Source organism: Arachis stenosperma, chromosome 9, assembly GCF_014773155.1.
Source record: "Arachis stenosperma cultivar V10309 chromosome 9, arast.V10309.gnm1.PFL2, whole genome shotgun sequence".
NCBI classification, from domain to species: Eukaryota; Viridiplantae; Streptophyta; class Magnoliopsida; order Fabales; family Fabaceae; genus Arachis; species Arachis stenosperma.
This window is the reverse complement of record NC_080385.1, coordinates 40,294,874-40,306,777: the sequence shown is the minus strand read 5'-3', so window position 1 is coordinate 40,306,777 and position 11,904 is coordinate 40,294,874. Positions and strand designations below refer to the sequence as shown.

General features: G+C 36.4%; 1 protein-coding gene and 1 non-coding gene across 2 annotated transcripts; both read right to left on the bottom strand.

Moving 5' to 3' along the window:
• Positions 1-1,344: 1,344 nt before the first annotated feature.
• LOC130953821 (small nucleolar RNA R71) lies at positions 1,345-1,452 on the bottom strand. The gene has a single exon (XR_009075981.1). It is a non-coding gene; the product is annotated as a small nucleolar RNA R71 (small nucleolar RNA).
• Positions 1,453-3,645: 2,193 nt separating this feature from the next.
• LOC130949433 (uncharacterized) lies at positions 3,646-4,512 on the bottom strand. The gene is made up of 3 exons (XM_057878156.1): positions 4,193-4,512; positions 3,946-4,042; positions 3,646-3,879 (listed from the first exon to the last, which is right to left on the bottom strand). Exons 1-3 carry the CDS (start codon positions 4,510-4,512, stop codon positions 3,646-3,648), a joined length of 651 nt encoding a protein of 216 aa, XP_057734139.1.
• Between the last annotated feature and the right edge of the window lie 7,392 nt (positions 4,513-11,904).

The following is an 11,904-nucleotide window of genomic DNA, read 5'->3' as shown; positions in this document are numbered from 1 at the left end:
CAAAAGGGTAGAGTTTTGGGCGTTAAACGCCAGAATGGATACCATTCTGGGCGTTTAACGCCAGGATGGCACAAGGGGGAAGATTTTGTTTTTCAAATCAATTTTTTTTTCAAGTTTTCAAAGTTTTTCAAAATCAAATCTTTTTCAAATCATATCTTTTCAATCAAATGTTTTCAAAATCAATTTCTTTCCTTTTTCAATGATACTTCCTAATAATTAATGATTTGATTGAACATTTTAAGTATGTTGCCTTTTCTGTTGAGAAAGGTTTAATGTTTGAATCATATCTTTTCTTGTTAGGCAAGTCAATAATTTTTAAAATCAAATCTTTTTAAAATGTTTTTTTTTTAAATTATTTTCAAATCATATCTTTTTTTTAAAATTGTTTTCAAATCATATCTTCTCAATCACATCTTTTTAAAACCATAACTTTTCAATCATATCTTTTTAATCACATCTTTTTCAAAATAATTTTCAAATCAAATCTTTTTGATTTCTAATTTCAAAATCTTTTTCAAAAATCAATTGATTTCTTTCCCACTCTTATTTTCGAAAATTAATTAGTGTTTTTCAAAATGTTTTCAAAATCTTTTACTTAATTTTCGAAAATTACTTCCCTCCTTCTCACATCATTCTATTTATGGACTAACACTATTCCTTGATGCAAAATTCGAACTCCATCTTCTTTGATAAGTTCGAATTTTCTACCTCTGTCTTCCATTTTTCTTCCTCTGACACCTCAAGGAATCTCTACACTGTGACATAGAGGATTCCACATTTTCTTGTTCTCTTCTCTTTCATATGAGCAGGAACAAAGACAAAGGCATTCTTGTTGAAGCTGACCCTGAACCTGAAAGGACCTTGAAGCGAAAGCTAAGAGAAGCTAAGGCACAACTCTCTGTAGAGGACCTAACCGAATTCTTCAAAGAAGAAGAAGACATGGCAGCCGAAAATAATAACAATGCCAACAATGCAAGGAAGGTGCTGGGTGACTTTACTGCACCTACTCCTGACTTCTATGGGAGAAGCATCTCTATCCCTGCCATTGGAGCAAACAACTTTGAGCTTAAGCCTCAGTTGGTTTCTCTACTGCAACAGAATTGCAAGTTCCATGGACTTCCAATGGAAGATCCACATCAGTTTTTAGCTGAGTTCTTGCAAATCTGTGACACAGTCAAGACTAATGGGGTTGACCCTGAGGTCTACAGACTGATGCTATTCCCTTTTGCTGTAAGAGACAGAGCTAGAATATGGTTGGACTCTCAACCTAAAGAAAGCCTGGACTCTTGGGAAAAGCTAGTCAATGCCTTCTTGGCAAAGTTCTTTCCACCTCAAAAATTGAGTAAGCTTAGAGTGGAAGTCCAAACCTTCAGACAGAAGGATGGAGAATCCCTCTATGAAGCTTGGGAAAGATACAAACAATTGATCAGAAAATGTCCTTCTGACATGCTTTCTGAATGGAGCATCATAGGTATTTTCTATGATGGTCTCTCTGAACTATCCAAGATGTCTTTGGATAGCTCTGCTGAAGGATCTCTTCATCTGAAGAAGACGCCTACAGAAGCTCAAGAGCTGATTGAAATGGTTGCAAATAACCAATTCATGTACACTTCTGAAAGGAATCCTGTGAACAATGGGACAAGTCAGAAGAAAGGAGTTCTTGAGATTGATACTCTGAATGCCATTCTGGCTCAGAACAAGATATTGACTCAACAAGTCAATTTGATTTCTCAAAGTCTGTCTGGAATGCAAAATGCACCAAGCAGTACTAAGGATGCTTCATCTGAAGAAGAAGCTTATGATCCTGAGAACCCTTCAATGGAAGAGGTGAATTACCTAGGAGAACCCTATGGAAACACCTATAATTCTTCATGGAGAAATCACCCAAATTTCTCATGGAAGAATCAAGAGAAACCTCAACAAGGTTTCGACAACAATAATGGTGGAAGAAACAGGTTTAGCAATGGCAAGCCTTTTCCATCATCTTCTCAGCAACAGACAGAGAATTCTAAGCAGAACCCCTCTGACTTAGCAACCATGGTCTCTGATCTAATCAAAACCACTCAAAGTTTCATGACTGAAACAAGGTCTTCCATTAGGAATTTGGAAGGACAAGTGGGACAGCTGAGCAAGAAAGTTACTGAACTCCCTCTTAGTACTCTCCCAAGCAACACAGAAGAAAATCCAAAAGGAGAGTGCAAAGCCCTAAACATGGCCGAATTTGGAGAGGATGGAGAGGAAGTGGACGCCAATGAGGAAGGCTTCAATGGGCGTGCACTGACCTCCACTGAGTTCCCTAATGAGGAACCATGGGAATCTGGGACTCAAAATGAGACCATAGAGATTCCATTGGAATTACTTCTGCCATTCATGAGCTCTGATGAGTATTCTTCCTCTGAAGAGGATGAGTATGTCACTGAAGAGCAAGTTGCTAAATACCTTGGAGCAATCATGAAGCTAAATGACAAGTTATTTGGAAATGAGACTTGGGAGAATGAACCTCCTTTGCTCACCAAAGAGCTAGATGACTTGTCTAGGCAGAAATTACCTCAAAAGAGACAAGATCCTGGGAAGTTTTCCATACCTTGTACCATAGGCACCATGACCTTCAAGAAGGCTCTGTGTGACTTAGGGTCAAGTGTAAACCTCATGCCTCTCTCAGTAATGGAGAAGCTAAGGATCTTTGAGGTACAAGCTGCAAAAATCTCACTAGAGATGGCAGACAACTCAAGAAAACAAGCTTATGGACTTGTAGAGAATGTTTTGGTGAAGGTTGAAGACCATTACATCCCTACTGATTTCATAGTCCTAGAGACTGGGAAGTGCATGGATGAAACCATCATCCTTGGCAGACCCTTCCTAGCCACAGCAAAGGCTGTGATTGATGTTGATAGAGGTGAACTGATCATTCAAGTGAATGGAGAATCCTTTGTGTTTAAGGCTCAAGGATATCCCTCTGTCACCATAGAGATGAAGCATGAAGAGCTTCTCTCAAATCAGAGTCAAGAAGAGCCCCCACAGTCAAACTCTAAGTTTGGTATTGGGAGGCCACAACCAAACTCTAAGTTTGGTGTTGAACCCCCACATTCAAACTCTAAGTTTGGTGTTGGGAGGTTCCAACATTGCTCTGAGTATCTGTGAGGCTCCATGAGAGCCCTCTGTCAAGCTACTGACATTAAAGAAGCGCTTATTGGGAGGCAACCCAATGATTATATTTTATATAGTTTCTTTTGTTATTTTATGTTTTTTGTAGGTTGATGATTTACAAGGTGACCATAGCTTGCTTCATACCACCAATCTTCGTGGGATCGACCCTTACTCGCGTAAGGTTTATTACTTGGACGACCCAGTGCACTTGCTGGTTAGTTGTGCGAAGTTGTGTTTATGCCATGGTATTGAGCACCAAGTTTTTGGAGCCATTACTAGGGATTATTTGTGTATTAAAAAGTATTGATCACAATTTCGTGCACCAGAGACATGCCTAGGCAATCCACAATGGTAGCATAATCTTAGCCCAGCCATGCACGACATTTTCGGATGGTATCTTTCGCATCTCGGGTATCTCAAGTCCTCTCGCTGAGTCCCTGCCTGCTTTCCCTTACCATGTCCTTTGTGATAGTCACTCTTTCGATAGGCGTTGCAGTCTTATGAGTATTGCGATGCATGACCACTCCTCTTAAAGTTTTGGCGCCTTGGTGTGAAATCTCTGTCTTGACCTCTTGGTGCAAGATCTCTGCCTTGGCCATTCCTATAGAAATCCCCACAGTCATTCTTTTCCATAACAACCTTCCTTAAGCACTCCTCTACAACTTTGCTCTTATTCACCAACTCGGAGAAGATTCGGACCTCCATAGGCCCCACAGCGGTCAGAATTTCACTCTGAAGTCCACCCTCGTACTTAATACACTTTCACTCCTCATAACTCTCTGGAGCACCTTGACAAACCATCGAGAACCGACATAACTCCTCAAACTTACTAGTGTATTCCGCCACTGTCACAGAATCTTGCTTCAGCTGTAGCAGCTCTAACCCCTTCGTCGCCCTAATCGAGTTAGGAAAATACTTCTTATAGAACGCCACTCGAAAGGCATCCCAACTAACTGCAACATCACCTTGTTGCAATAAATGATGAGCTCCTTGCCACCAAAACTAAGCTTCTCCCTCAAACTTGCATGTGGCAAACTCTACATACTGATTTTCAGGTACATGCTGAGCTTGCAACGCTCGTTCCATTGCCTGAAACCAATTGTCGGCTTTAGTGGGACTCGTAGTTCCTCTAAAGGTTGGAGGATACACCTTTAGAAAGGATGACAATGTCATTGGTCCATTATTCTCGTTTCCTCCATTTACATTGTTAGCTTGATTGCCTAAGGCAGCAGCCGTGGCTTGCATAGCCGCAACCATATTCTCCAAGGCAACCATGAAGTTTGCGGGGTTGTTTGCATTTGTCTCGTGTTCCTCATTTCGATTTGTACCTCTCCCTCGCCTGTGGCCATGTCCACGAGTTGCCATCTGGTTCTGTTCACACCAAACAAGTGATATCAAGGTGATCAGTCTCAATATCGCAAGTCTAACGCTTCAAAGTTCCAAACGTAAACACATGAACCTTATGCTATGTTTATCAATCAGATATCCTAAATAGCACGAAAACACAACTTAGAGTATGCTCAGAAGCATAGTCAATCCGTCCCTCAGGCTCAATAGAAACGAATTACTCTAATACCATAATGTAACACCCTACCACACAGAGCTTTACGCCTAGGTCGTAAATTAATGGTGGTCAGGTATCATGACTTTTAAAAACAAAATACATATATATAATGGAAGGAGTATGATATACTAGGAGCTCGTGAAGAAAAGACATAAGAAAAATCGCATCACATTCAAAAACCGACGATATACATAAGCAGAGATGACAGAAGTATATATATATATATATATATATATATATATATATATATATATATATATATATATATAATTCAAGAAGGTATACATAATAACACTAGTCTTGACCTGCGAAGGTAAGGCAGACTAGTTAATATAATACAACCCAAAAGTATGATAGAATCATAAACATAAATTCTGTTTCTCCATAATCAACCTCTAAGAGGGATATACAATTCATAATATACAGCAGTGGAGAATATATATATATAATATCTAAGAAAAAGTAAAATCCCCAAATGACAATCTTCACTTTGCGGAGAGAAACTGGCACACCCAACGAGTGCATCACGTCCAGTACCTGTAAGATGGAAATCTTCGAAACGGGTGAGAGCATCATTCCTTTCGGGGTTCTCAGCAGGGGTAATAGTTCTAAAGCAAATACGATGAAAAGACTACACGAATCCTCTAGGCAATTCTAACACTTTGACAAACAGAAATCCAAGCCTAGAAATATACTAATAAACCAGAAAAACAGTAAGGTATGCTAGACCAACTAACTACACTCATGCACCTTTGTTTTCATTCGACCTTTCTCTTTCCAATAAACCTCAAGTCCTTCTCATTTCATCTCAATCTCCATATATACAAGGTCTCATAATAAAACAGTAACAGCAAACACAAGTAATGAAATTCAAGCACAACAGATTCAATTACAGCAATTATAACATATAGCAGTTAAAAAATAATAATCACATAGGCAAACCACATATACAATAAACACACCCAAACAATGTCACATAGATGCAAATGATGCATGCATGTCCTACTGGCCATGAGTTCACGCGTCAGTTATGTTGCCAGACCCAACTCGGATAAGCGGGATTAAACCACAAACCTTATCCATAGGTTCCATAAACAAGCGGGATTAAACCACCATCCTTGCTCGAAACAGGCAAGCGGGATTAAACCACCTTCCTTGCCTCCACAGTAAGCGGGATTAAACCACCATCCTTACTGGGTACCTCGAACAAGCGGGATTATACCACCATCCTTTCTCGGATTGCATTCACAAATCAATATGCAAGAGGGATTAAACTACCGTCCTTGCTCAACACAAAATAATTCATCAATACGTGAGCGGGATAGAGCCTCCGTCCTCACTGCAGGCGGGATAAAACCACCATCCCTACAGATGCACAATAACTACGACAAGTGGGGTCAAACCAGTGTTCTTGCCGGGACAAAACTCTTTCAATAAACCAAGTATCTGGGATGTAGTGCCCGGCTCACTTTTAAGCTCATCATAGTCACTCTCATCCTCAAGTTCTTTTAAGCACATAAACCTTTTCAATAAGGCATTGCTCAGCCTCAATCATTTCTCAATTTATATTCCTTTTTCATTCATCACCAACATAACACTCCACCATATTTATATACATAACCCATCCACATATTTCCCAAGCCTAGGTCACCGGCTCTAAACTCATAACTAAAATAACCCATTTTTAATTCATTTATTGTGTTCTCCCTTGATTCAAAGTCTAAATACTAGCAAAAGATTTTAAACAAGTATCACGGAAGTTTACAAGCTTGCCGGGAAGGTAAAACGAGTAAAAACAGAGTTTTTATTGAAAAACATGGTTTGTGCATACTCACAGGTTGTGTGCGTATGCACATATCAGAAGGCTTTTCTGGCCTGTGCATACGCATGATGTTGTGCATACGCACAACTTGAAACACCCGCTCTGTTCTGTGCGTACGCACATAGGTGTGCGTGGGCACACATGACGGATTTCCAAATTTTCTGCACATCACAGAAATCAAACTTTTGACTCTAACTTCCAATATTCATAACTTTCTTCGCAAAATTTCAAATTCAATAATCTTTATACCATTTTAAAGCTCTCTTAATTATCTTTAATTTAAGCCAAAGTTCACTTGAATCCAAGTTTCGAGGGATAAGATATGGCCCGCCAAAATTGGTTAAAAACCACCTTTTACCAAAATTCTGCATAACTCAATTGTTTACCATTTCTTAATCCAAATTCAAGTAAAAACAATATCAAAACCGTTTTCAAATATACTCATTATATATCCATCAATTCATTACCCTCTCTAACCATTTCCACACCTAATCAAGCAATTCCAAATCATCCAACAACTCTAAACTCAACACAAACCACATCAATGCTTTTCAAGTTCCATAAATTTGCATCAACAGCAATATTACCATCCAAATTTTAAACAATAATTATTACTTCATATATCCAATCTTTCATGCAACTAATCACCTTGTCCTCAATCCATATCAACACTAACATATGACTCACCCATAATCATTCATATCATCAACATACATCCTACTAACTACATCTCATTCAACATACCTTATTCTTATCATAATTCATACCCAAACTTAACACAATCAAATTTTCAATTATCAGTCACAACTAAATTGTCATCAATAATCTCATTCAATAATTCACACCGATTACTTTCACTTACCTTATAGGGAATTTTCTCACCCTATCACGGCCTCCGTCCCAACACCCAAATCAATTAAGGATAAAATCAATAAATACCATTCACTTCATAATGTCACAAAAATTCTAAATCAATATACACATTCATATAGCCATTAACTATCCATAACAACAACCAAATTCAATCCACACCTATCTTAGGGTCAACTAACCTAGGCATTCACATAACTTTACATAATGCCTACTCGAAACTCAAACACGTAGCTTGAATGTTGGCGGTTTCAACCTTCGAAGCCTTGTAATCACTAAACAAGAGCTCCACACCAAATCAATTCATGTTGCTTGATCCACAATCCAACTTCGCACCAACCAACATCAACAATTGGACTATATTCCACAAAAATCACAATTTCTCAACCTAGGTTTCATGAAATTGAAAAATCAAAGAGGAAAAAGCTTCCCTTACCTTAACCCATCTTTAAATTAGGGTAAAACCCACTAGGAATCCATGATAGAGCATCCCTAAACAACCAAAATCATAATAATTCAACAATCCCAAAACCAAATATGCGAATTTGCAAGGAACAGATAACTAGGCAAAAAACTGAGAGTTTCTTACTACAAGGCTTAGATAGAATCGAAGGGGATGAGAAGAGCTACGCGTGGCCGTAAACGGCTCGTCAATTGGAGCTTCGGATCAAAAGTTATAGTGATTTGAATGTTGGAATGAATAGTAACAATGGTGGCTCCTCACTCTCCTCTCTTCAAGTCCGTGACTCTCTCTTAATTATGGGGGATAATTTGCTGAAATTCTATGAAGTGAGTGTTTATATATATGGGCTTGGGCCTACTTGGGCTCGGTTCACTTGGTTTAGCCCGTTGGTCCAATTTTGGGTCAAAATATTTATGATTATAGTTCTAAATTGTATTTTAAATATTTGTATCTTCTCAAATTATAAATTCTAAATTCTTAATCTTATTCACTTATAATTAATTTCCTTAGCTGCAGTACCGGTCAAATTTTCATTGTGCGTTTTTTACGTAGAAAACCGTGCTTTCCGACTCAGAAAAATCCACTTAGTCCAAATATCATATTTAAATTCTCAAATTATGATTCTAAAATTTTCACTCATTATTGTCCATATTTAATTAATTATTTATTTAATTTTTATTAAATTTGGATTTTATAGGTCACAAAAAAATATTAATTGTGTGGAAACTGTCTACACTGTCCTCAAGATAAGCGATAATGAATCTATCATAGGACTTCATGGCTCTCAATCATCTTCGATGGATACTCCTGTATATTTCAGGATCCTATGAGTTGTTTGCTATATAGTTTAGAAAACATAGTTAATAGTTTTTAATTTATTGAGATTGTATTTATGGTGTTGTAGGGTGTTGATGAATCGATTCTGAGTTGTTTGGCTACAGGTGGTCAAACTAGAATAGATTCTGGTGTCAATAGTGCATCTATTGTATGTTTATCAAAGGTGAATAATGATTTTGTTTCATACTATTTATTAATTTACAGCTACTAATATCCATTGTATAAGATTATATTAATTATTCTGTTTGTATGCAACCAAAATCTACCAAAATAGTGCTACAGAAAGCAATGATGAGAGCGGTCAGCAAACTCCTGAAAAGGTTGTAACACATGATGTTGCATCTAATTCTGATCTTCCATACATCTCTCCTCCTGAATTGCCAGTAACAAAATTTTTAGACAAGGTAGTGCAAAAAGGAAAATGGAGTAATTTATTGTGCTTCCTTTTTAAGCTGTATATTTATGTTTGTTATTCGCGTGATATCTATGTCAATACCTTGTGTGTTATGCTTTTGCCGTAAACCAAGTAGTGGTGGTGTGTCCACTTATCTTGTAATTTTAGTCATGTTTGTTAATGCCCTTAGGTCACTTGTGTAACATGCAGAAGTTGGAATGTATTCCTTTTTCTGTATGAACTTTTATCTATTACATGTTCTAAAATTTATATTTACTAGCCAGAGTGTCCTGGGTTGTTAATGAAAATTATGATTTTCAGTATTACAAGCAATGGTCTGAGTTCAAAATTAAGAATACATGAATTATGAAACAATAAAGAGAAAAATTGTTTAATCCACCATAGTTAGCATTAAACTTGACATCACATTAAAGTTGAAGCATATGTCTCAAATTCTTGATCAAAAGAACAAAATCCTAGGATACATAGTGACACATTCCTAACTATATTACATTTAGCACTATAACAAATATAAAGTCTAATATAGCTTGACAAAAAACCATATATCATGAATCATATCATGAATCATAGCCCATATCCAAAGTTTAATTTTCTGGTCAATCATAATCGTATCACACGACTTCTTTTCAAAATCCTCCAACATGTATCCTGAAATATGGAACATCGCACGAAAGGTTATAAGTGTTGGCATGGACATAGAAGATAAACTTACTGATGGTCTTAATCTTATGAAAAGTGAATTCAGTTGTAATTCTGGTCCTAAACTTACTGATAAGTTCTACCTCAATAAAATTGTCACATTCATCAACTATAGAATAGACGTTCTGAAAGTAATCTCCACACTTTCTAAGAACCCTTTTGGGAATTGCCTCTCACGCTAATGAAAGATAAGGAAACTATATAGAGGTATGTGACAAAATCAAATGGCTATTACAGAGTTAAATCTCACCTGTCCTTTATATAAGGAAAACTTAAGAATCCTATCATGGCCTTTTTACTACTGATTCTTAGTCATTTGAAGTCTCCCGCAACATAGACTTTGCGAATAAGGTGGTCAACTATGCAGTTGTTTAAAGTTTGATTAATGGGTTTCAAACAGTCAAACCTAATTCATTGACAAAATAAACGCATGTGTGCAAATTTGGAAAAACTCAATTAACACAATACATACAGTACCACATTTGGGGCTAATCAAGCAAACATGTTTTACCTATTATGGTGCTCCCTCATACGATGGAGATTAATGAGGAAAGTTTTCTTCTTCTACCTACTATTTCTGCTGAATTTGGAAAAACGCGAATGTTATCTTCAAATTCAAGCTTTGGAGATTCTTTATCGTATTTTTGTCATTTTTTGTTAATTCTTTCTTATTTTCTTTTTCTTTCAGGTCTATGCTTAGATCCAGAAGCTGGCCCAAACCTAAAAATTGAACCCTTATAACTACCTGACCCGGTTTCAACTACAGACCTTCTCATTCGGTCTCTCCGTCATTTCATACATATTAGAGGTACTCCTCCATGGTTGTGGAAGCTGTCATTCATTCCTGACCGCTGCTACTATCACCGATGAAGTTGCTTCCATAGGCTCTGACTCCTTTGAAGCCACTGCTGTCGCTGCTGATGGAGAGTTAAAGGATCAATGCAACCTTTGGTGTAGGCCGGCGGTGGCAACTGTTTATTATCAATGGAGGAGACGACATTGTTGATCTGGATACCTCTGAGAAAGATGATGTGGAGTGAATTAGGGTGGGAATCCTGTTCTTGGTGTAGTTTGGGTGACCCTGGACTGTTTCGCCATGTGCGATGACAAAAAAGATCAATAGAAAAGAACAATCAAAAAGAGCAATATAGATAGGGGGTTTGGGTATCGTTTTTTGTGATTATCCCAATACAAAAAAATTCAAAATAAAGTAGTTTGGGTGTGTTTCTGATGCAAATAATGGGATCCGGGATTTCCAATGTATCTGAATGAAAACAAATCATGAATGTGTAGATTATGTAACTTTACAATAAGAAATGATACTATTATTTTTGTTTCATTTTGTATTTTTCAAATTCGATTATTTATTTCTTTTTTAATGTTTTGTATTTAGTTTTAAGAAGACTATCTAAAAGGTGTGGGATCAAAACACCCATTTATACGCTACTACAATTAGAGAGTACTGAAAATACATGTACTCATGGTTGAGAAGAGTTGTAAAATAAGGCCATAAATAATGTACCTAAATCTAAGAACTGTATGTATAAGTAAATTATGGTAGTTTGTGCATTATTAAAAAAACTTTAGTAATAAATACTTAATAAAATTATAGGTTAAATAAGATAATGTTAATAATTATGATAGCAAAATATTATATTCAGGTGAATGGATATATTTTTTTAATTAGTAGAATGAGGTGAGATCTTAAAAGTTTTCTTAAATTACTCATGTTTTAATGAAATATGTTTTTTTTATGTTTGTTTCGAACTAAATTGACAAGTTAAATTAGTTTATTGTGTTGTATGTTAGTAATTCAACTGAATCAATAAAAAAAGTTTCTATATCCTAGATATTTTATGTTATAACAAGGAATAATTTGTAGTAAAACATTCTGTTTTTTATTTTTAAAATTTGATTGGGTTAAATATAAATACAAAATTTTAATCCTTTAATCAATTTTGTTTAACCAAGCAGGTATTAATTTTTTTATATTCCGCGACTATATATATGTGTATTATATAAGAAGTTCATATTTGTTCTCTGGTGATATTTGTCCTCTGATTACAATTGAACCAAACTACACGTTT

Bases quoted from the DNA above. Each gene is read 5' to 3' on its own strand.
- LOC130949433 (XM_057878156.1), bottom strand. From the start codon at position 4,512: ATGGCAACTCGTGGACATGGCCACAGGCGAGGGAGAGGTACAAATCGA. The intron at 4,043-4,192 runs GTATGTAGAGTT...TAACTCGATTAG, and splicing joins CAGCATGTACCTGAAAATCA to GGCGACGAAGGGGTTAGAGC. The intron at 3,880-3,945 runs GTTTGTCAAGGT...GGTGGACTTCAG, and splicing joins AGTTATGTCGGTTCTCGATG to AGTGAAATTCTGACCGCTGT.